We start from the raw sequence: 26208 nt of genomic DNA on the forward strand, positions 1-26208 counted from the left end.
ATAAATCACAGACAGCGTCACCAGCAAAGCACCCCCACACCATCACACCTCCTCCTCCATGCTTCACGGTGGGAACCACACATGCGGAGATCATCCGTTCACCTACTCTCAAATTTGGACTCATCAGACCAAAGGACAGATTTCCACCAGTCTAATGTCCATTGCTCGTGTTTCTTGGCCCAAGCAAGTCTCTTCTTCTTATTGGTGTCCTTTAGTAATGGTTTCTTTGCAGCAATACGACCATGAAGGCCTGATTCACACAGTCTACTCTGAACAATCGATGTTGAGATATGTCTGTTACTTGAACTCTGTGAAGCATTTATTTGGGCTGCAATTTCTTATCCACTGCAGCAGAGGTAAGCCTGTGTCTTCCTTTCCTGTGGCGGTCCTCATGAGAGCCAGTTTCAACATGCAGTTGAAGAAACTTTAAAAGTTCTTGAAATGTTCCGGATTGACTGACCTTCATGTCTTAAAGTAATGATGGACTGTCTTTTCTCTTTGCTTATTTGAACTGTTCGTCCCATAATATAGACTGGGTCTTTTACCAAATAGGGCTATCTTCTGTATACCACCCCTACCTTGTCAAAACACAACTGATTGGTTCAAGCGCATTAAGAAGGAAAGAAATTCCACATATTAATTTTAATACATTCCAGGTGACTACCTCATGAAGCTTGTTGAGAGAATGCCAAGAGTGTGCAAAGCTGTCATCAAGGCAAAGGGTGGCTATATGAAGAATCTCAAATATAAAATATATTTTGATTTGTTTAACACTTTTTTGGTTACTACGTCATTCCATATGTGTTATTTCATAGTTGTGATGTCTTCAGTACTATTCTACAATGTAGAAAATAGTAAAAATAAAGAAAACCCCTGGAATGAGTACGTGTGTCCAAACTTTTGACTGGTACTGTACATGTGTGTCAGCTTATTCATAATGTATGTGAATCTGTGTGTACACGTGCATGCGTACGAGTGTATGAGGCGGTTACTCACGCGTGGTCTCCTGACTGGTCATAGGGTCACTGGCCTCCTCTCCGTACATGGCGTACACGGTCACTGTGTACTCTGTGTCTGGAGTCAGGTTCTCCAGTTCCACTTCGTTCACAGTCTCAGCCACTTTCACCTGCACAAACAGTCATCAGAGACCTTAGACGAGGTGACAGACAGGTACGCAGAGAGGTTGGCAAAGGAGCAAGATATATACAGGGGGTTGACAGAGACAGAATATCAACCATCAAACAGACAAGGGCAAGGCAGTCACACAGCCAGATAAAGTGGCAGCCAGCCAGCCAGACGTGATACACGAGGGTGTGAAAAAAAGTGATTTTTCCTGCATTTTACAGAATGAACCATACTGCCCCAAGATTGCATTCGTTTTAGGCTATTCTATATAGAGGCTGCAGATTTTAACTAAACAACCCAGATATGCACTTAAAACCTGTCTGGATCAATCGACAACAGTCAATGTAACATTTAGCACAAAAACTTCAAGCATCACTTTGAGAAAAAGAGAGAAAAGCCCTGGAAGCCATGTTGTGCCCCAACAGGCTGAGCAAGTGAAACTGTGAACCTGAACTGATTACTGTGCCTGGAGGGAGTGTTCTTTTTTAATGAGCACTAACAGGATGGGTGGAATTTGAGCGGTGGAGGACTTTGCCCTCATTTTCTCTCTCCCTCTCCCCACACCCCCTTTCACTGTACTAGTTACAATGTATTCTAAATATTTCCTTGATTTGAGTCTAAACTCCCTCCCTTGCTACTTCTTTATTTTCCTCTGTATTTAAATTTAGCCACTCCATTTCTTAAATCCTCTTCTCTCTCTTTCCGTCTCCATCTGTGCTTTGGATTATATTTCTTCTTTCCTTTTCTTTCTGACAGTCTTTTCTCCTTCTCTCTGTCTTTATTTTACCATCTCATTCCTCGTCTCGCTCATTCTCTCATCCTCCTTTCTCTATCCTCTCCGTCCTCCCTTCTCTCTCTTTTTTCTCTCACCTCCTTCTCGTCGGCGGCGTCTCCCTCGGTCAGTGGGGCATAGAGGATCATGTAGCCAGAAGCCCCCTCTGCGACCCTCCAGCGGGCTCTCATGCTATTGTGGGTGATGTCAAACAGCTCCAGGTTGTTCACCATGGGTAGGGCCACTGTAACACACAAGGGTTATACAGGGGTCACGCCATAGAACTACTACAACAGCCATCAACATTCAAGTCAACATTCAGGATTACAATTCTATATTAGTCATATTGAGGGTACCAATGAGGGTGCAGTCAAATTGGTCAGAGGGGCTTTGCCCGTTCTAGTAATTTTATTTCTACGGGTCACACACAGTTCACACAGGGTTCAGACTAAGTCCTGACTTAGACCAGTAGATCAGGTTTAGCAAAATCCTCCTTACGGAGCACTAACATCAAATCAAATCAAATGTTATTTGTCACATGCTTTGTAAACAACAGGTACAGACTAAGAGTGAAATGATTACCTACTGCATTGTAGGTTTTTGCTCCAGCCCTGCTTCTACTCTAATTAAGGTCCTGACGTGCAGCTGATCAGGGGTTAGCGGTAGGAAGTGGGTTAGGACACAGTTACACTAGCAGTACATTTCACTAGCAGTCCATTATTCATATCCCAGCAGCAGCAGGGCCAGGTGCTCAGAGTACCAGTAGGGAGTGATTACTCACAGTTGAGAGGGATTACCTAGCTGAGAAGCTGATTGGAAGTAGCCTCCTGACCCGGCAGGGTTTTCCCATTTGTGTCTGAATCTGTTTCCTTAGGTTGGCATGCTTTTTTGTTTTTCCTTTTGTAGACTATTATCTTTGTCCCCATTTGAACCTAATAACTTGCTTGTGCTGGCCGACTAGGGATTCCCAACTGAGCTCTTCCTGAACCTTGGTGAGTAGGCTATACTGTCTCCACTAGGGACAAAGACATACAACACCCTGATCGCACACCTCAAGGTTACAGACTCGTTAGAATGTCTTAGCTTCCCTTGATTGGCCAGAGTTTATATACACTCTTAGAAAAAAAGGTGCTATCTAGAACCTAAAATGGTTCATCAGCAGTCCCCATAGGAGAACCCTTTGAAAAATATTTTTTGGGTTCCAGGTATAACCCTTTTGGTTCTAGGTAGAACCCTTTTGGGTTCCATGAAGAACCCTTTCTAGTTTCGTAACATACTAAGAGGAAAAGCAAAGGTCAAATTGTAAACAATTTGGCATAATTCACAATTCACACAGCAAAGCAATCTCCATTCCTGTTAACCTGTTTGACCAAGAGTGGCCTTAGCCCCTCCCTTAACCTGTCTATAGAAATACATAAATGGTGAGCCTAAACGCAATACGGGCTACTTAAGCGTCAAAAAGTGAGAGCCTTTACAGCATTACTGGATGTCTGGATGTCATAAATTGTCTTACTTCCTCCTCCATCTGTATGTCAGTCTTGACAGCGGTAGGTTACTCACCATCCCCATTAACTTTGAGACAAGGTCAATTGTGTACTTAGTATTCACAGATTTCCATGGGGGGATTTCATTGCCATTCATCAACTTCTAGCCCCCACTAAATTAGATGAGATTCAGTTTTGTAACTAGACTTACATGTGGTAGTGCTGCCTCGGAGGGCCTCGCTAGCTGATCTGGCGTAGATGGCGAACACGGCCACCTGGTACTCAGTCAGGGAGAGGAGGTAGTTGAGCACCACTGTGTCCACTGTGCCCTGCACCACCTTCTCCTCGGGCTGGCCCCCGCTGGCAGGGTAGAACACCACCCGGTACTTCTCCACCGTGCCAGGGGAGTGGGTCCACGACACCCGGAAACTCCTGGCCGTCACTTCTGAGGTCACTAGGTCTCTGGGAGCAGCCATGGTGACTTCTGGGCCTGTGTCGCCTGAGAGATTGTAGAGTGGGAGAAGAATGAGAGAAAGGATGGGAGGATGTAGGATGGCAGAGGAAATAGAAAGAGTTAGAAGATGTAGGATGGCAGAGGAAATAGAAAGGGTTAGAAGATATAGGATGGCAGAGGAAATAGAAAGGGTTAGAAGATGTAGGATGGCAGAGGAAATAGAAAGGGTAGAAGATGTAGGGTGGCAGAGGAAATAGAAAGGGTTAGAAGATGTAGGATGGCAGAGGAAATAGAAAGGGTTTGAAAATGTAGGATGGCAGAGGAAATAGAAAGGATGGGAGGATGGATTTGTTTGTGTTCCGGTGGATCTATCCAAAATCACTGAAGTGTCACTATTTAAACAATGTCTGCTTGTACAAAGGTATACTATATGACTAAATGTCTATACAGTCCCATGCATTTGACCCAGGTATGGGAAACCTATTTTCTTTTTTTATACAAATAACCATTCAAATACTCAAATAAAAGTACTGTACTTGTTTGGGCTGTATATTTGAAAATACAAAAATACACAGAAAATAATTTTAAATACTAGATACTCAAATACACATGTATTTGAACCTAGGTCTGGATGTAACATTCTCAATTCTCCTTTCTGAATCTACTACTCTACTTGAATCTGGCTCACCTTTGATGGCCTTGTCGAGCTGTTCGACCCGGTCACAGACGGTCCTGGTCAGACCCTCCACGATGGAGCTCATGGCGCTGAAGTCAGCCACGTTGTAGACGTGCGTCTCCTCTGGAGGCGAGCCAATGGCCTTCAGCTCTTTCTCATCGGCGTTCTTCACACCTTTATAGAGAGAGAGAGGGGGAGATAGATAGAGAGAGAAAGAGATATAAATATATGTTTCACATGCCAATAAAGCCCTTTGAATTGAGAGAGAGAGATGAATAGATTTAGACATCTCTAGAGGACATATCACTACACTGGGCAGGTGTCAGAACAGGTGGCTTCACATTCAAACCAGATTTCCCAAATACTGTATGAATGTAAAAGGTGAAAGAATGCCCTCCATCCGTCAAGAAAAGTGCATCTGCATTCAATCTGTTTAACTACAGTAGTATATGAGCATTTAGAGAAAACTAAGATGAGGCTTTGTCTCGTACCAATGGCAAACAGCTCTATTCCCGCCTCTCTCAGACTCCGCGCCGGGGGTTGGACATCGTCTTGAGACTTCCCATCTGTGATCAGGATTCCAATTTTGGGAACGCCGGCCCTGGATCCGGACTCGGGTTTGTAACTGTTCTCAAGGATGTATGTCAATGCAAGACCTACAGTAGAGAAGAGCAGTATACTGTCTAACTCTTGCATACACAGGGGTTCTTGAGGGCTGTCACATACAGTATTAGCGTCTTTGTTGGGTTATTGGGTTGCCTGGCTAAATCTCTAAGATATGGTCAAAATGTAATGGAAAACGGATTGTCAATCAGGTTATCTGGACATGTAATAAAATGTGGTAGAATGACATCATGAGCGTAATTTGTTGCAGAGTGGGTAATGTGTATTATGTGGAGTTCAGTGGTATTACAGAGTACAGAGGAAGAAAGGATTCCTTTCCAGTACCCGTCAGTGTGTTCCCTCCTTTGTAGGGAAGGTTCTTCACAGCGTCGATGACTGCTTCTTTGGTGGTGAAAGTGTTCAGGTGCCACTCAATCCTGGGGTCACCACTATACTGGGCCAGACCTGTGCAAAGGGAATCAACACTCAGGGTAGCTTCTCTCAACACACAAACACACGCTGTTATTGTACTGACGAGCAGCTAATCATTTATTACCCAGATGAAACACAGCAGCACAACAACACAGAAACTACAGTACCCGTGACTTGAGTGGGTGGGATAGAAAGGCTAATCATCTAATCATGAGCGCTTTAGCAACGCTGCTTTCTTATGCTTATAATTATAATGATGATGACAATGATAGGGAAACAACGTCACCAATGGCGATGAATAAAGACACCAGTAAAATGGCTGACAGATCGTTTCCTCACCTATCCGTGTCTTGTCAAACTCCACATGGAAGGCGCTAACCAGATTCTCCAGGAACATGCGGACCAGACGGAAGTTTATCCGTCCGATACTCCATGATCCGTCCACCAGGATCACAATATCCGCTATGGCCGGGGTCTTACACATGAACTGCTCTGTAAAGGAAAAACATACAGACCAGATTATGTTTAAACCAACATACTAATGACAAAGCATTTAAACAATAGCCTAGATAAAACACAAGAATATACAACATACCACTACTGAGCGTAAAGGGGAAAGTAAGGTCACTGAAGAGAGTAACTTATCAAATAATGGTAAACTGAATCAAACAATTACAATGTTATCATGATTTAAAAACAATTTAAAAAACATTTGTAATTCTTTGAAGTGCAGCTTAGGTCCAAAGCATTTGTTTATTCAGTTCAATACATCTTCCCATAAAATTCCCTGAGGGGTAATTTAGTGCATAATTCATGCAAAATAATGCTAGTGCTCATGATTACACCCAGTCAATGAAGAGAAAATAGGCCTTGATTAGGTGACATTTTATTTAGACACTCTATGCTACATAGCTTTTCACATAATAACATATCTCATTATGCCTCCTCTCACAATCTGTGCCGATCTATTAAAGTAGAGAGGCCTGTCATTAGACCATAAACAGACATGATGACAGCAATGTGCTGGATATTATCCTGATCCGACATACTCAGAGAGCGTGAGTGAAAGCCATTGAGCCAGAACTCTCTCTCTGTGTGGATTCAGAAGGTTTCTGCAGGGTATGCACAAATCTGCATTGAATACTGTATGTATCTTAAGTTCAGGAAATAATTCATGAAAGAAACTCTGACTTTCACAGTTCAGAAAACTTTCAGAGTCTTATAGGAAATAATATACCCAGAATCAAGATTTTTTTGTTGACAGTATATTTCTCCTATGCCAATTATTGTGTGTGAGAATTGTGAAATTGGGTGACCAGGAAAGACACAGATAACTAGAATAGGGCAGCAGTTTATTGTTTAAAAGCAAAATACTGTAAAAGTAATCCAGCATTCCATCAGCCTTTATGGTGGATTACAATGATTGATTTCAGATTGTAAATTAGCTGTAGGTGGTATGTGCCACTTTTCCCCATCGAGCATTCCATGCACACAGCTGCAGTGGCACACAAATTCCGTCTGAGCTGAGAGGACCGATATCTTCTGGATGTTTAGCTCTACCTCTGGGGAGAGAGGAAATACAGTACATAACATCAATGTCGAGATCATCACATAAACAATATTTCAATCAAAAAGGTGTGGTTGGGTTCAAATCCATGCAAAAGACATACTGAACAATACGATGTTGGTTGGAAAATATATAATATATAATTCAATAACCATCTTATCCCCCAGATGTAGAACAAATACTTATCAGGCTGGAACATTTTACCCAATCTAGGGTAGAACTGCATTTTTTAAGAGTCATTTAATTTGTCACTGACAGAAACAGAGTGGTCTATCACTTCCTACAAGTCTGTACAGTCCTGGAATCTCTGTTTCCAAACCAATCAATATCTCAGCATAATAGACCTTAGTAAAGGAAGTAAAACAAAAAAGTGTTTTGTGTGTGTCAACCTCATAAAATAACCTCCTGTTTCCTGAACATTTAATTGAAGGGCAGGGCACCATTTTGGAGTGAATGAAAGAGCATTGTCTGAGTGCCTTAATAGCAGGGCAGCAAACATAGCCAGGTGGATAGACGGTGGGAGATGGGGAGTGAGAAGTGTGAAGAGAGAGGGCGAAGGAAAGAGAGAGAGATGAGTAGAACAAGACATCTCTAGATGACATATCACTACACTGAGTAGTTGTCACAACAGGTGGCTTCACATTCAAACCAGTTTTCCTGAATACACTATATATAAGAAAGTATTTGGACACCCTTTCAAATTAGCGGATTCGGCTATTTCAGCCACACCCGTTCCTGACGTGTATAACATCGAGCACACAGCCATGCGATCTCCATAGACAGACAGTAGAATGGCCTTACTGAAGAGCTCAGTGACTTTCAACGTGGCACCGTCATAGGATGCCACCTTTCCAAGGTATAGGAGGACAGAGGGTGGAGAGAGTGGTAGACACTATACAGACAGACGGATAGGAGAAGGACACTGAAAAGTAGAGGGGATAGTAAGAATAGAGAAAGGGAGAGGGTTGAAAGAGGGAGGGAGAGATTCTTTTAGAACATAGCTATTAGTGGAGGACCTCAGGCGCTTGTGGCTCTGATGGGTCACAGGGTCAACAGTCAAGGCCAAGCCGGGGTCAGGGTTAAGGTGACTGCGGTAACGCCTAGAGGGAGAGGGAACCAAGAGTTCCCATTCCTCCATGTCAAAGCTGGTCCATGCACCGCTCCCTCATCCGCATCCAGATTTATAATGTGTGTAATTTACAAACACAGAGGAGAGAAGTCACCATCGCCTCAAGATAAGGGCCTAACATTCCTCTCCAAAAACATGAAAGGGCAAAGTAGTTGTGTGCAGCGGCTAGTAGCAGATTCCAAAGATGTATGTCCACTAGGCAGATAACCTCAAAGGTCAGCTCATTAATCTACAGTATGAACATGGCAGGGTTAAAGTGATCGATTAGTGAAAGCTACACGTGACAAAAGTGACACGTATGCACAGTACCAGTCAAAAGTTTGGACACACCTACTCATTCCAGGATTTTTCTTTATTTTTACTATTTTCTACATTGTAGAATAATAGTGAAGACATCAAAACTATGAAATAACACATATGGAAACATGTAGTAACCAAAAACGTAGCCACCCTTTGCCTTGATGACAGCTTTGCACACTTTTGGCATTCTCTCAACCAGCTTCATGAGGTAGTCAGCTGGAATCCATTTCAATTAACAGGTGTGACTTGTTAAAAGTTAATTTGTGAAATTTCTTTCCTTCTTAATGCGTTTGAGCCAATCAGTTGTGTTGTGACAAGGTAGGGGTGGTATACAGAAGATAGCCCTATTTGGTAAAAGACCAAGTCCATATTATGACTAGAACAGCTCAAATAAGCAAAGAGAAACGACAGTTCATCATTACTTTAAAACATGAAGGTCAGTTAATCTGGAAAATTTCAAGAACTTTTAAAGTTTCTTCTTCAAGTGCAGTCACAAAAACCATCAAGCGCTATGATGAAACTGGCTCTCATCTAGCCCAAATAAATGCTTCACAGATGCTTCACAAATAAATGCTTCACAAGTAACAGACACATCTCAACATCAACTGTTCAGAAGAGACTGCATGAATCAGGCCTTCATGGTCGAATTGCTGCAAAGAAACCACTACTAAATGACACCAATAAGAAGAAGAGACTTGCTTGGGCCATGAAACACAAGCAATGGACATTAGACTGGTAGAAATATGTCCTTTTGTCTGATGAGTCCAAATTAGCGATTTTTGGTTCCAACCTCTGTGTCTGTGTGAGACGCAGAATAGGTGAACGGATGATCTCCGCATGTGTGGTTCCCACCGTGAACCATGGAGGAGGAGATGTGATGGTGTAGGGGTGCTTTGCTGGTGACACTGTCAGTGATTTATTTAGAATTCAAGGCACACTTAACCAATATGGCTACCACAGCTTTCTGCAGCGATACGCCATCCCATCTGGTTTGCGCTTAGTGGGACTATCATTTGTTTTTCAACAGGACAATGACCCAACACACCTCCAGGCTGTGTAAGGGCTATTTGACCAAGAAAAAGAGTGATGGAGTGCTGGATCAGATGACCTGGCCTCCACAATCACACCACCTCAACCCAATTGAGATGGTTTGGGATGAGTTGTACCGCAGAGTGAAAAAAAAAGAAAAAGAAAAAGCAGCCAACAAGTGCTCAGCATACGTGGGAACTCCTTCAAGACTGTTTAAAAAGCATCCCTCGTGAAGCTGGTTGAGGGAATGCCAAGAGTGTGCAAAGCTGTCATCAAGACAAAGGGTGGCAACTTTGAAGAATCTCAAATATAAAATATATTTGAAATTGTTTTACACTTTTTTGGTTACTACACGATTCCATATGTGCTATTTAATAGTTTTGATGTCTTCACTATTATTCTACAATGTAGAAAATAGGGAGTCCCATAGGGCGGTGCACAATTGGCCCAGCTTCGTCCGGGTTTGGCCGGGGTAGGCCATCACTGTAAATAAGAATTTGTTCTTAACTGACTTGCCTAGTTAAATAAAGGTTCAATAAAAAATGAGTAGGTGTGTCCAAACTTTTGACTGGTACTGTATATACACACACATACTTGCTTATTCCTATACACTGAGTGTACAAAACATTAGGAACACTTGCTCTTTCCATGACAGAGATTGACCATTTGAATCCAGGTGAAAGCTATGATGCCTTGTTAATTCCACTTAAATCAGAGTAGATGATGGGGAGGAGACAGGTTAAAGAATGACTTTTAAGCCTTAAGACAATTGAATGGGTGAATGGGCAAGACAAAAGATTGAAGTGCCTTTGAACGGGGTATGGTAGTAGGTGCCAGGCGCACCGGTTTGATTGTCCCAAGAACTGCAACGCTGCTGTCAACAGTTTCCCGTGTGTATTAAGGATGGTCCACCAATCCAGCCAATCCAGCCAACTTGACACAACTGTGGGAAGCATTGAAGTCAACATGGGCCAGCATCCCTGTGGAACGCTTTCGATATCTTGCAGAGTCCATGCCCCAACGTATTGAGGCTGTTCTAAGGGCAAAATGGGGTGCAACTAAATATTAGGAAGGTGTTCCTAATGTTCTGTACACTCAGTGTAAATAAGCAGGTAAGAAAAATATACAATCTGGTCACATATACCATGAATTTATGCAACTACTCGAAACAAACTAGCTCCCTCTGACAATAATACATGTGATCAGCCAGTGATCCCTCTGACAAAAATACATGTGATCAGCCAGTGATCCCTCTGACAATAATACATGTGATCAGCCAGTGATCCCTCTGACAAAAATACATGTGATCAGCCAGTGATCCCTCTGACAAAAATACATGTGATCAGCCAGTGATCCCTCCAACAATAATTGATGTGATCAGCCAGTGGTCCCTCTGACAATAATATATATGATCAGCCAGTGGTGCCTCTGACAATAATAGATGTGATCAGCCAGTGGTCCCTCTGACAATAACAGATGTGATCAGCCAGTGGTCCCTCTGACAATAACAGATGTGATTAGCCAGTGGTCCGTCTGACAATAATAGATGTGATTAGCCAGTGTAGCTCCGCACCAGCCCTCCTACCCCAGTGGCAAATCTAAGCCTAATAATCTCATAGGGTTGACATTATTCACAGGAGCTGTCTCCGAGGAGCTCTACCATACAGGAGAATAATGAAATCATGCAGAATAAACTACACTAAACAAACAAATATAAACGCAACATTTAAAATGTAGGTCCCATGTTTCATGCGCTGAAGTAAAAGATCCCAGACATTTTCCAAACGCACAAATTTGTTTACATCCCTGTTAGTGAGCATTTCTCCATTGCCAAGATAATCCATCAACCTGACAGGTGTGGAATATCAAGAAGCTGATTAAACAGCATGATCATTACACATGTGCACCTTGTGCTCGGGACAATAAAAGGCCACTCTAAAACGTGCAGTTTTACGTCTCAAATTTTGAGGGAGCGTGCAATTGGCATGCTGACTGCAGGAGTGTCCACCAAAGCTGTTGCCAGAGAATCAAATGTTTATTTCTCTACCATAAGTCTTTTAGAAAATTTGAAAAACGTCTTTTAGAAAATTTGGCAGTACGTCCAACTGGCCTGACAATCGCAGAGTACGTGTATGGCATTGTGTAGGTGAGCGGTTTGCTGACGTCAACATTGTGAACAGAGTACCTCATGGTGGCAGTAGGGTTATGGTATGGGCAGGCATAAGCTATGGACAACGACCACAATTGCATTTTATTGATGGCAATTTCAATGTACAGAGATACCATGACAAGATCCTGAGTCCCATTGTCGTGCCATTCATCCGCCGCCATCACCTCATGTTTCAGCATGATAATGCACGGCCCCATGTAGCAAGGATTTGTACACAATTCCTGGAAGCTGAAAATGTCCCAGTTCTTTCAGTTCTTGGCCTGCATACTCACCAGACACGTCACCCATTGAGCATGTTTGGGATGCTCTGGAGCGACGTGTACAACAGCGCGTTCCAGTTCCCGCCAATATCCACCAACTTCGCACAGTCATTGAAGAGGAGGGACAACATTCTACAGGCCACAATCAACAGCCTGATCAACTCTATGTGAAGGAGATGTGTTGCGCTGCATGAGGCAAATGGTGGTCACACCAGATACCGACTGGTTTTCTGATCCACGTCCCTACCTTTATACCTTTATATTTTTGTTCCAGTATATAAGGAGGACTCTCCATGCTTCCCTCCCACAGGCATCCCGCAGACGACAGTAAAACCAATAATACAAGCCTCAATATAGCAATGCTAGTTTTCTCTTAATGTTATTCTAGTATATGGAATATGTGGCTGAAATATGTAAGGCATTAGATATGAGCAGTGTCTTATTAATAGTGATCGAATGGTGTATGGTTCATCTGTACGGTTCTTACTGGTCCATTGATATCAGATTATGATAGGTCTCTATGGCATTCATAATTCTCTAGGGGATCCAGGTGGATTTTTCCTCATGCATTTCTCTGAAAACAATGCAGGTATAGGCTAATGTTTTTCAATTTAATTTGAAAAGAATCGACTTAAAATTGACTTCATCATCGGGCCTGATGAAGGATGTTGTGACAGAAGAATCTCCTATTGTCCAATAAAATCCAAAATGTGTCTACAAAATGTATGGCCTTCTGTCTGCATATTTTCCACCATACTTTCTCATACCATAAGCTTATTTGTGAAGATGTTTAAGCTAAGAGGCCACACGGCCCCACTCCCAGTGAGTGATGGGACTACAGCGACTGGGGCAGAGTGGAACAGGTAAAGCCTCACCTCTGGGTATTGGCTTTGTGACTGTGAGGCGATGCAGCATATGAAGAAAGGGCCGCGCTGTCAACCAAGCGAGGATGTTACTCGTTTATCTGTCAGCCCCATACGGTAGAGAACCGAACAATGAGCAGACAATGTGACAACGTTCAGACGTTGTCGTGGGAACCCGGGGGAAATTACTGTAAGTCAGACTTGTCCTGCGAATATTCAAATGCACTTCTGTCGCTAGAAACAATTAACAACAGACTGGAGGAGTTGGGTGATGTGACAGCCACACTGACTCACACAACATCCTGGCAGGTGTGTGTGTGTGTGTGTGTGACATCTCAGAAAGTGTACACTCACTCACTCACTCACTCACTCACCCAAAACCAACACCAATAACAACAAAGGAAACATCACATTTTTTTCATAAGAAAACTGTCATCAAAAGTTCAAGCCTCCGAGGCTAAACACGTCCACCTAATGAATGATGCTGGTCAACAGAGGCCCATTCCCTCGGGCAAGATGGACATGATCACGTGGCATCTTTTCTCTGGATGGGGTTGACTAGGTGACTTTAAACGTGTGCCCGTCTAACTGCCTGAGAGCATCCGTCACCTGTCACATTCCTAACCCTTCTATTTCTACTTGGGACTCCAAATGACTCTGTCTGAATGTCAAGTTCCATTGATGGAGATTTTTCTCCACGCTTCATAACTCAGTAAAGCCCGCACTTGCATTCATGGAATGCCAGACTCTCTCAGTCTAGGCCACAGCACTATTTTGCTCACTTTCAATTTGGCTTTATCAACAGTGGATCCATCTGCGATGAGGCATGCTCTGTTGATTCATCGTTCATCGTGATTTGTAGCAGGGGGAAATGACATTGCGTTGAGTTGTTTGTTGATTGCTGTTGATTTTGTACATAATGTATCCGGTAAGTTCGCTGTGGTCTGTATATGCATCAGCTAAAGCAGGGATGGGCAACTGATGGACCGTGTACCACTTTTTGTAGGCCTGCAGATCAATAGTAGAATACACAAAGTGTAATTTCGAAATTTGGTTGTGCATCAGCAGTTTTTCTCTTGTTATTTCAGTCAATGACAGTCACTCAATTAGCCCATGTCAGCTAACATTATTTTTATTGAAATGTTAGTCTAGCGACCAGCTATCTAAATCATGGTCGAATTATCGACCTGGGGGCCACCATTGATCATCAGATATCATATTAAAAACGGCAAACATTTGTCTCTACCCTTTGGCAAAAAGTGAAGAATTGCAGGAAATTAGCTGTAAAATTGCGAATTTCTCTCTCCACCTCATGGCAAAATGAGTAGAATTGCATGAAATTAGTTAACAAGAGCCCCCAAAAGGCTAGGGCCGACTCTGACTGCATGTGTGGGTATGGATGTGGGTACGCAGCCCCTCATGATGAGTCCGATTTGTTGTGGCCTCCACCCCCATCAAAGTTGTCCATCCCTGAGCTAGAGCCATGTACAGTAAACGGGTTCCTTTCACGACAAGCTGACAGACCGAGCCAGCCAGGTGAATTTCTTTTGCAATGAAACTGTTATAAAACCTGTTATAACACCATCAAATGAATGACATAATACCTGTCACTCAATAGGAAGCAGTATCCCAAGAGTCCAGCATAAAAGTTGCAATGCTCCATTTGTCCATCAAATTATTTCCATTTCATAACAGTGTTTCCTGCGTGTCTTACATGAACAGCATTACGGCTGAAGATCAAAAGTACTATACAGTCTGTTACCAAACTAATTAATTACAGGGAATTGTGTGCCTTTGACACTGAACAGAGAATTCCAACAGTTACATGAGTTCAGCCTTAAAAAAAACATGCCTGTGACTGTGTCCATGGTTACAAAAATACCTCAGGTTGCTCTTATGTCTTGTGAAAATACTGTGTTTTCCAGACATCCAAGAGAATTAGGAAAGTAAGCCATGCTTCAAAACACTAGTTTGCACCTGTTATTGCTGAATTTGTGCTGTTTTACAAGGCAAATTGTCACATTTTCATTCACTACTGCACAGATATTTAATCGCATCTTAATCAACAAAAAAGCGAAATAACGACCTCCTCCTTCGCTAAACATTGCCACAAAAGACACCACTACCATAACATATTCTGTACCCATCTCTTAGCTGTTGTTCATGAGCCTAGAGAGAACCTCTCTGTCCTCAAAGCAGCCCTGCCTGTAGGCTACTACAGACCACTAAATGTCTTCTATGCTTAAAATATGACCTGTGGTTCCTGGGGGCGACACTACAGCACGTTAGGGTCCCCTGAAGAGTGGGGGAAATCAGGAGCAAGCTGTGATTTCATTATCTCGCCGGCCTCTCCGGATACAGCCCAATTACCTCCGTGTGAACAAATGACCGTGTAATTAAAGTTAAACAAATGGGCCATGTCATCGCAGCGTAATACTGTCTGGCAGCACCACCTCCCCAACCACCTGCTAGTTAAGGGACATTGAGGAAGCGTAATATCCTCCTTGACCCCCAAGCGACAGGGCGGATGATAAGCTAATGCTATCTGCGCTAACTTGAGCAAGTAGCAGTGTAGCCAGCGGGAACTGAAAGCCGTCTAGCTGAAAGGTAAAGGATATGGTCTGGTACTGGTTGTGGTTATTGGTTCAGATGTACTGGTAACTGCTTATGCCGCTGCATATAGAATATACCTCAAAGCTGGAAGGGCAAACATAAACTGGAAAGAAATGAAAAGAGGTTAAGTAATGCCTATGATAATGTTATGGCAGTGTAATATACCACATGGCACACGCCCATACCCATATACTCATCTAGAGCCAAAAGGGGCTAAAAATCAATGTGTCATACATAAACTACGCCATTTTATCCCTTCACTGACTGACACCAATTACTTTTCGCTCAAAAATGTGTCAATCAACCCTGAGCCTCGGATCCCAAACCCCGGCCACTGCACAACATAAGCGCTGCCATGGCGATGCATGAGTCATCCGGCCTTAATTACCTATTTGTGTCCCTTATGACACCATCGCCACTTCTGGATGCGCCGACTCTGCCGAGCACGGCCCCAGCAGCTTCAATTAGGGCATAAATATAGGGGCCTAATATCCTTCCTGGGCCCAGTTCAGAGAGGGTAGGCGTGGAGGTAAGTGCTAGGTTGTGTGGGACTGAGGCGTCTGCCAGGCCTTGGGCACACCTTTATGCCCTCTGGTATATCTGCACACCCAGGCAGGCAGGGAGCTACAGGGGGTTTACTTAGCAAGCCTGGAGCTGTCCAAGAATGGGCCCCTGTGATAACATAGCAAAGGTATTCTGCAAGTGTGGGCAAGGAGATAGCTGCCTGTGTCAACTGTCTACATGCAATGGAGAGAGAGAGGGAGAGTCGAGAGAGAGAGGGAGAGAGGGAGGGAGGGAGGGAGGGAGGGAGGGAGGGAGGGAAACAGTGAGGAGGAAGAAATGAGAGCTTGACAGGGAAATAAAGAGTTGGAGAAAGAGAGAAGATAGAGAGTGAAGGAGAAAGCAAAGCAGCATCATTATATCCGAGTTATTTTCCCCTTCTGTCTTTTACTCATAGGCAATTCCAGCATTTTAAGAGACGGCAGGTGATCCATCGCAGACCTCAAAGCACCACAGGGATCCTTACACCACACTCCATAACTGCAAAACACTTTTTGACACCTCGGCCAAATCATAGCTCTTTAAGCCAGAAGCACAGACGATCCAAGTCACCATGAAACACACACTCCACAGGCGTTTCATAAACACTGTTACTATCTTTGTCTGAAAACAAAATCCTAAATCTACCACTAATAGCCTGTTTCAGCCCACCAACAGCTTTTACAATATCCCTGTTTTTTTAAAATATATTGACACTGGTTACAGACAAGGGGCAATACTGTGGCAGACACTTTGAGATCAATCCTTTGCAAATAATCAATATTTAGTCTCCAGGTCTCTTTTATCTGTTTGAACTAAATTCCCAATCTGGCCCTCAAACCATCATGGTCACCTAATAATCCCCAGTTTATAATTGGCTCATTCATCCCCCTCCTCTCCCCTGTAACTATTCCCCAGGTCGTTGCTGCAAATGAGAACATGTTCTCAGTCAACTTACCTGGTAAAATAACGGTAAAATAAAAAATAAAAATAAAAACTCAGCTGGAAGGGTGTGTTAAAATACCTCTGCAACTATTGCATACACAGCCTTTACCCTGACAGATGTTATTTCAGTTGGGGCTGAATCCTCCTATACAGTATTAGCCCTGAGACATAACTGTAGACTCCTATAACATTACAGCTTTGTATCAGTGTCATGATGACTGGTTTTAAACTTTGTCATTCCAGTCTTTACATCCTGGCCGATCGTTTACCATAACAGATTTATAACAACTTCATGCTCATTTTAAAAGGAAAACAGTTTTATGCTTACCTTGGTTTTACGGAACATGGCAATCACAAGTAGATCATTGCTCCAAAATGCTTCAATATCCAGTGCTTTTGTTTTAATCAGATCCTCTCAGGCTCTGTCTGTTTCAGGACCACAAGACAGTGTCTGTGGTACCTCTGGTGTCCAGTTAGAAGTTTTGTATACTGGGATCCAATGTAGACTTACTTTAATTGACAATTTTTCAGCCCTGGAATTTCCTTCAAAGTCCACTTGAAATGAAGCACATTGCAGTTGTTGCTCCAAGGAGTGAGTGGGATCACATTCAAGGCCTTTCTTCTTCAGAAAAGTTCGAACGAATACATCACAAGGGCAATGTTTTCTAATTGTCGCATCCACTCCCAATGAAAAATGTACAGCTGTCCACTCCACCACCAGGTATAGCCTCAGCACAAACCAAGAGCCCTTTGGAGCTTCAACTTACCTGTGTGTCTTCAAGCTAATCTTCTCCATGTTGATTTCTTGGTTGATTTGAAGACTGAGCCATGGCAATTTCCAGATTTCAGGTTGGTCACTCATACATCCCATACTTACCTTCAGATATCTCATTGTTCTCCTCTGTGACACTGGTGTCTTTCTGGTTCTTGGGTTGTACATTCTGGGGCTGTACGTTCTTAACGTCAGGCTCTGAAAGTTGGGCTGAAACAAAGCAAACACATTTCCATTGACACATACCGTAGAATACATTTTGTCAAATGTGTTGGAACAATGGCAATCACACAGACCAGCTATTACCTTTGATTGAACAAGTTCATGAAATCATGGAATAGGTTGTAAAAGGTAAAAGGCTCTTCTCACCCTCAAATGTTCCTAGAAGTGGCTTGCTCTCCCGAGCACCTTTCAGAGCAGTGACCTTGACTGTGTACAACTTTCTGGGGTCAAAGTCTATGATCACTTTGGCTTCCTTCTTTGTCACCTCTAGTTCAGTCTCCTCTGCATCTGTAATCGGGAGAAAGTAACAAACAAGACCAATCTTTGTAAATATCCAAGAAATTGTTTTCACCTGATTGTTTATTAAGTACATTCGATTGAAAATGAGTTTACCATAATAAAAATATACTTTTTGGGATATTTTGACTATTTTGAAATCTCCTTTTCAGGTGGAATGTCAGGAATGACATTTGATGTTGCAATGAAGGATACCACTGGATACGGCAGTAAATGAACTGGGCAGCGGCTCAGCAGGCTGCTGCAGGACAAGTAAAGTGAGGCCTCAGTGTTCCAACACACCTGAATTACTTTAAGAAGCAGTATGCACAGTACATGGAGACACTCAGTTGGACTCACTCAACTGTCTCTCTCTTCGAAAACAACTTAACAGGGCTGTGTGAAAACAGGAGAGAACGCACTCCCCGTGTAGCCTACTGATTCTAAATCAATTTATATAAATCGAGCCTGGCAGACCATTAAAGCACTTAAGGGAATGTAGCTAAAATGTACTATTTATGCATTGACCCTAGGTTTCATCATTCTTGTTTTGCATATCAGAACAGAACTACGGAATTACAATTATCCTGACATTTAACACTCGTCTTTAACGGTGTTCACTGACACGTACAGTTCCTTCTTTATTACTATTTTGATATAGCTGCTAAGCACGGCCTGAAGCCAACGTGTTGCAAATGGAAGTGTGTAGGCATGTTGTAGAAATGGGGGTGTCAAGTCTTGTCAGGTCTTGCTTAAAGATGATGCGCCCATCATAGGTCATTCATAGGTATTATGGAGGCCTTATCTGACACAACTGGACCTTAGACGCACCCCTATGAATGATTCAAACAATCTTGACCAATACTTCCGAATGTACCGCAGAATACTTGAAAAGCAAGCACTGATATTTTTCTGTCTTTTTCAGCAAAATGTCTGTGTTGCAGCACACTCCGTATATATTTATATTTGAGTCATTTAGCAGATGCTCTTATCCAGAGCAACTTACAGTTAGTGCATTTATCTTAAGATTGCTAGGTGGGACAACCACATATCACAGGCATTATAATGTAAATTTTTCCCAATAAAGTAGTTATTGGTAGAGTCAGAGCTAGTGGGGGGGGGGGGGGGGGGTGAAGGCTGTTTTTATGTCCTGCCCAATGCATTCTCCAAATAGTCAAATAGAAGGTGAGGAGGATTATTTAAGATACTGTTTGAAGAGGTAGGGTTTCAGATGTTTTCGGAAGATCGGAAGGGACTCTGCTGTCCTAGCTTCAGGGGGAAACTTGTTCTACCATTGGGGTGCCAGGACAGAGAAGCGCTTGGACTGTGCTGAGCGGGAGCTGCCCTCCCGTATGGATGGGAGGGCCAAGAGACCTGATGTGGCAGAACGGAATGCTCGGGTTGGGGTGTAGGGTTTGAGCATAGCCTGAAGGTAGGGAGGGGCAGTTCCTTTTGCTGTTCCGTAGGTAAACACCATGGTCTTGTGGTGGATGCGAGCTTCAACTGGAAGCCAGTGGAGTGTGCGGAGGAGCGGGGTGACAAGAGAGAACTTGGGAAGGTTGAAAACCAGGCGGGCTGCTGCGTTCTGGATAAGTTGCAGGGGTTTTATGGCACAGCAGGGAGCCCAGCCAACAGCGAGTTGCAGTAGCCCAGATGGGAGAGGACACGCTTCCTGTGTGAGGTAGGGTCGTACTCTACGGATGTTATAGAACATGAACCTGCAGGAGCGGGTCACTGCTTTGATGTTTGCAGAGAATGACAGGGTGTTGTCCAGGGTCACGCCAAGGTTCTTTGCACATTGGGAGGGGGAGACGGTGGAGTGGTCAACCGTGATGGAGCGGTCTTTGAGCGGGCAGGCCTTCCCTGGGAGGAAGAGCAGTTCCGTCTTGTTGAGTTTGAGCTTGAGGTGGTGGACCGACATCCAAGTTGAGATATCTGCCAGGCACGCAGAGATGCGTGTCGCCACCTTGGTGTCAGAAGGGGGGAAGGAGAAAAGTAGTTGAGTGTCATCGGCATAGCAATGATAGGAGAGACCATGTGAGGATATGACGGAGCCGAGTGACTTGGTGTATAAAGAGAAGAGGAGAGGGCTTAGAACAGAGCCCTGGGGGACACCAGTAGTGAGAGTACGTGGTGCAGACACAGATCCTCCCCACGTCACCTGGTAGGAGCGGCTGCCAGGTAGGATGCAATCCAAGAGTGTGCATTGCCTGAAACACCCAGTCCTGAGTAGGTGGAGAGAAGGATCTGATGGTTCACGGTGACAAAGGCAGCGGATAGATCTAGGAGGATGAGAACAGAGGAGAGACAGTCAGCTTTGGCAGTGCGGAGAGCCTTCGTGACACAGAGAATAACAGTCTCGTTTGAATGACATGTCGTGAAGCCTGACTGGCTGGGGTCAAGAAGATCATTCTGAGAGAGATAACAAGAAAGTTGATCAGAGACAACACGCTCAAGTGTTCTGTAAAGAAAAGAAAGAAGGGATACAGTCTATTGTTTTTGATGTCAGATGAGTCGAGTGTTGGTTTCTTGAGGAGGGGAACAACTCAAGCCATTTTTAAGTCAGAGGGGTCGAATGGAAGAAGGTCTCCGGAGATGGTCTGGAGAAGGGAGGAAGGGATGGGGTTGAGCGGGCAGGTTGTCGGGTGGCCAGACCTCACTAGTCGCAGGATTTCATCTGGAGAGAGAGGGAGAAAGAGGTCAAGGCGTAGGGTAGTTCTGTGTGAGTGAGACCAGTGGACTCAATAGGCTGAGTGAATGAGTAGTCGATGTTGTCAACCTTTTTTTCAAAGTGGTTGACAAAGTTGTCCGCAGAGCGGGGATGGATTAAGGGGAAGGTGGAAGAGTTTCCTAGGGTTATAGGCAGAAGCTACAGGCAGAAATTTAGAGTGGTAGAAAGTGGCTTTAGCAGCAGATACAGAGGAAGAGAAGGTAGAGAGGAGGGAGTGAAAGGATGATAGGTCCTCCGAAGTTTATTTTTCCTCCATTTTTGCTCAGCTGCCCGCAGCCCTGTTCTGTAAGCTCGCAATGAGTCACTCAGCCACGGAGCAGGAGGGGAGGGCCGAGCCGGCCAGGAGAAATGGGAACAGTGCAAGCCATAGGATGCAGAAAGGGAGGAGAGTTGGGTTGAAGAGGCAGAATCAGGAGACAGGAGGGAGAAGGATTTAGCAGAAGGGAGAGATGATAGGATAGAAGATGAGAGAGTAGTTGGAGAGAGAGTGAAAAATTGCATGACCATCTGGGTAGGGGCTGAGTGGTTAGGGTTGGAGGAAAGGGAAATCAGAGACCTGGAGGAGGGGGGGGGGGTTGCAGTGAGATTAGTAGGCGAGCAGCCTCTTGTAAAGATGAGGTTAAGCGTATTGCCTGCCTTGTGATTTGGAGGGGATTGGGAAAAGGTGAGGTCAAAAGAGGCAAGGAGGGGAAAGAGAGAAATGAAATGAATTGAAGGCAGATGTCGGGAGGTTGAAGTTGCCAAGTACGAAGAGCAGTGAGCCATCGTCAGGAAATGAGCTTACCAAGGTGTCAAGCTCATTGAGGAACTCTCCAAGGGCACCTGGTGGGTGATAGATTACAATAATGTTAAGCTTGAGTGGACAAGTGACAGTGACAGCATGGAATTCAAATGAGGAGATGGACAGGTGAGAGAGTGAGAAAAGAGAAAATCTCCACATGAGTAGACCTGTGCCACCACCGCAACGACCAGATGCTCTCGGACTATGAGAGAAAACATAGTCAGATGAATAAAGAGCAGCCGGAGTAGCAGTGTTCTCTGTGGTGATCCTTGTCTCCGTCAGGGACAAAAAGTCAAGGGACTGAAGTGCAGCACAGGCTGAGATGAACTCTGGTTCTTGACCGCAGATCGGCAGTTACAAATGCTGCCAGAGACCGGGAATTCCACATGGGTTGTGCGCACAGGGTACACTACGTTAGAAGGGTTGCAGCGAAGCGGTGGGGAGCGTCTCTAAAGCCTACAGGGAGTGGTGCGAACAGGTCAGAAAACAGACACATAGTTGACAAAGCTACAAAAGAGAAAAATGAGATAATCTGTAAATAACTAGGTAAAATACTCAAGAGAGAAAGTGGTGTGGAGCCTTCCTCTCTTTCCTTCTTTTCGACCGGCGCTTGTCTATTTTCAAACACTTGCGCCAGGAATGGATTGGTAATTTGCCTGTCTTATATGAGCTCGCTTGCACTGAGGTGGGAGGGGTGGCAATATCTGAGGTGTGTCCTTAAAAACGTGCGCCAAAGTGCCAACTTCAGGCGGCGCTGGTGGGGATATATAAGACCAACCAAAAGCTGGTCTTAGCAGGTTGGTTATGGCATGGATTTCACAAACCTGATGTCATAATTTCACCACGGAATTTGCCATAATTGGATGAAGGTCGATTTTTTTAAACCGATTAATTCTGCATCGTTGCAGGGTTAAAACAACAACAACTTAAAGGGTTAAGTTTAGGTATTCATTTCAAGTGGTTAAGGTTACGGCTATGGTTTGGGGAAGGCTTATAACAAAATAATTAAAAACAATGCGCCGTTTCCATTAAGTATCATCAAGTACTCTCCCTGCTTGCTAGAGAATTGTGAACTGCCGTGGCGCAGTGATTTAAGCCGCATGCTCTGGCTCTGAGCCTTGTGAGTTTGAGCCCAGTGCTATTGTTTTTTTTTTGGGGGGGGGGCATATAGGCATATATCGACGTCCTCAGGACCTTTTCAAAAGTCTGAAATCAACGTCTCTTTCTTGTAACCAGCGCAGCCTATCCAGCCATGACGGACATTGCCCATATGCGCAAGGAACAAGAGAGATGTGCTTTTTGTGCCCCTAAACCTCAAAAGAGATTAGCTGATGCTGGCAGTGACCCTATTTAGAAACATTTAGGCCAACTATAACGAAAGCTGTTTCAACAGCAATGCGTTGGGTGTATTTCATGCATTTGCCAAGGAGCCTATCCATAAAAGGTTTCTAAAATAATTGTCTACTCGTGAGGCTTTTGCCGTCATGCTTTTGCGTTATTCACAATTCAAACTCTATTCGGCTTGTATCCGTCCCCATTTTCAGAACACGCCTACCAAAGACTCACTCCACCAAACATATTCAAATGATTCAGTCCTATAACGTGCTTATTGAGAACGTGCCTCACACATACAATACAATTTATGGTAGTCTAGTATGGTAGTCTTTTTTTTGAGGAGAAGTGCGACGCTTAAATACATGTAGGCCTGTACTCGTTGAAGCCAATTTGAACAATGTTGACTGTCAACACTGTTACTATAGCCTATCCTATTTAATAAACTGTAGTATCAAACCACAATGGACTACGATGAGAATATTCCATGCCCCCAGCCGCATTGGAGTTGACGACAATGCAAAGACTGTCAATAACCTACAGAACTTGGTACAACGGCATGCAATATTACTCCATGAACCGCGTTGTTTGGCCAGTGAATGGCTACGCCCTCGTCACACCTCAAATGTATTAATTTGTAAAATCCCGGCCTCCCGGGTGGTGCAGTGGTTTAAGGCACTGCATCGCAGTGCTAGCTGTGCCACCAGAGATTCTGGGTTCGAGCCATGGGTTGGCGCACAATTGGCCCAGCGTCGTCCGGGTTAGGGAGGGTTTGGCCGGCAGGGATATCCTTGTCTCATCGCGCACTAGCGACTCCTGTGGCGGGCCGGGCGCAGTGCACGCTGACCAGGTCGCCAGGTGTACGGTGTTTCCGCCGACACATTGGTGCGGCTGGCTTCTGGGTTGGATATGCATTGTGTCAAGAAGCAGTGCGGCTTGGTTGGGTTGTGTTTCGGATACATGGCTCTCGACCTTCGCCTCTCACAAGTCCGTACGGGAGTTGCAGCGATGAGGCAAGACTGTAACTACTACCAATTGGATACCATGAAATTGGGGTAAAAAAATGTATTTAATTAAATCGTCAAATCCCAGACCGTTATTGCCACCGCCAGCTACTGCGCCTATAATTCTGGTTGTGAATATTTCTGACACACCCCTGAACCTATAATCCTACTGCCAGTGTTACTACCCACAATCTAGGGCTGCATTCAATTCCACCCCAATCATAATGGTTTGTGTATGTCTGCGGGTGTTGCCCTCTGTCAAAGCAACTCTTATTCAATGAACAAAGGCTCACTGACTAGCCTCTCTCAGGAGCTCCCATTTCAACCCACACAGAATATGACAATTCTGACTGTTGAAATATCCTCTATTTTGCAGCTGGCATAAGGAGAAGTTCACCAGAGGAAGCAGGCTTGGTGGGGAGATGTGCTCCTTTAGCAGGGTGCCAGAGCTGGGATAAGATTGTGCCCCCCACCCTGGCCTGCCTCAGGCAGTTTAGATACAGCTGCTTGTGCTCTGCTCACTGGCGCTTACTCCATCATCTTTATCAACACCAGATCAAGGGCCAGGCAAGCCACTGGAGCTGCAGCTTTCCCCCTAGCTGCAGGTATGGTACTGTAAGGACTCAAAGTAAAAGCCATGGTGGAATGTCATGGAGTCTATCTATACATTGAGAATTGGCAATTTATAAATATCTTTCCTTAAGAACAACTTGAGAAGTGAAATGGTAGGCTGTACTACACATTGAGTCAAATTCGCCTAATACAGTGTTTCTCAAGTTGATACACGTCGTTGGCTTACTACGTGTATCAATCACAGTGATTAACATAGATTACAAAATGGATGTTTGGAGTTCATTTCTCAACGTGATTATAAAATGGAGGAAAATCACATACTCTGAAGTACTCCTATTTCTTTACTGAGAGTGTGTGCCAAAGACATTGGCTATCTCACTCTCCTAATTTCTTCATGATCATTACCAATCAGTCTGTGTCTTCTTCAACTCCTACTCCAATTACCGTTAATGAACTATAGTCAAACCTCCAGAAGTCATTCACGTCATAGGAGACGGGCTATAACCAGATGACATCATTATCTGACATGTAATTGATATGTCATTCTGTTTTCTACACTACAAGTATGAAGCCGTTTGTGAAACACGGAACATAAGTTAGAAAGCGTAGTCCTTCAGGGCCGAATCGTAACTTGATCGTAACATTGCTGGACCTTACCTGATTGTGTGCTATAAATAAATCTGTAGCTTTCAAAGTCTCCTTTCGGCTCTTTCCATGACACATGCAGCTGGGTTGCGCTCAGGACTTTGAAACGAAGTCTTCGTGGAGTGGCAACTAGACAAAAAAAAAGGCACAAAACACAGTTTTTAACAATAATTGACTAATTCAAGAAACGTTTGTATATAATATTCAATAGTAATATTGAATGCATGGTTAATATGACACCAAGACAGTGGCTGGGGTTCAATCAAGTGTAAAAAAAAAAACAATGTTCTTTGAAAAAACTGTCCGGATTCAGTAACTAGTAGAGTGCGACAGGTTTGGTGATTTTTTTTTGCCAATGAAAATGCATGAAACCTGAGATTCCCAAGTTAAAAGAGATTATAAAACTGTTAGCAGCTAGATTGAACTCCAGCCAGAGTTTGGCGAGGTAACAGGCACTCCATCTGTGTTTCAAGTCCTAAAAGATTGTATCTTGGCCAAATAAAAAAGATACAGATTCAAAGAGTACCACAGATGTCACAAAAAAAGCAGTCACATTCTCTCCCTTTGCCATTGATAGCTCTCATGTCTCTTTTGGAGGGGTGGGGGTCTTTTGTGCAGCACTTATCTCAGCATCAAAGGACCATCCCTGATCTCATCACGATTGCATTTGGCCGGAGCAGTCGAATTGAGGGTGTATTACAAAGCGTGTGCTCTTTACTTTGAGGCCTTTTCAGAGGAGAATGTGACTTTTTTTCAGTTGTAGCAGCGACAAAGGGAAAGGCACTGGAATAGCATCTATTCCTGTCTTCAAGAAGATATCTATCTACAAGTAGAGCAATATACCACTTCACCACTTCCTCTTGGGTCAACATCCCACAGCTCCGCACAGTAGTTAATACTAGGCATGACC

General features: G+C 43.9%; 1 protein-coding gene across 5 annotated transcripts in view; it reads right to left on the reverse strand.

Moving 5' to 3' along the window:
- The window catches only part of LOC139554687 (collagen alpha-1(XIV) chain-like), an 83115-nt gene that overhangs the window by 52803 nt on the left and 4104 nt on the right, over positions 1-26208 (reverse strand). For 4 of the 5 annotated variants that reach the window (XM_071367715.1, XM_071367714.1, XM_071367716.1 and 1 more), the window contains exons 3-12: positions 25311-25427; positions 18104-18244; positions 17840-17944; positions 5886-6038; positions 5460-5579; positions 5003-5167; positions 4524-4685; positions 3593-3880; positions 1996-2141; positions 997-1126 (exon numbers count right to left, since the gene is read on the reverse strand). In XM_071367715.1, coding sequence (XP_071223816.1) covers positions 997-1126; positions 1996-2141; positions 3593-3880; positions 4524-4685; positions 5003-5167; positions 5460-5579; positions 5886-6038; positions 17840-17944; positions 18104-18244; positions 25311-25427 — 1527 coding nt within the window. The remainder of the gene's footprint in view (positions 1-996; positions 1127-1995; positions 2142-3592; positions 3881-4523; positions 4686-5002; positions 5168-5459; positions 5580-5885; positions 6039-17839; positions 17945-18103; positions 18245-25310; positions 25428-26208) is intronic. The other variant, XM_071367718.1, reaches the window with a different exon arrangement.

This window comes from Salvelinus alpinus, chromosome 26 (genome assembly GCF_045679555.1).
Source record: "Salvelinus alpinus chromosome 26, SLU_Salpinus.1, whole genome shotgun sequence".
Lineage (NCBI taxonomy): Eukaryota > Metazoa > Chordata > Actinopteri > Salmoniformes > Salmonidae > Salvelinus > Salvelinus alpinus.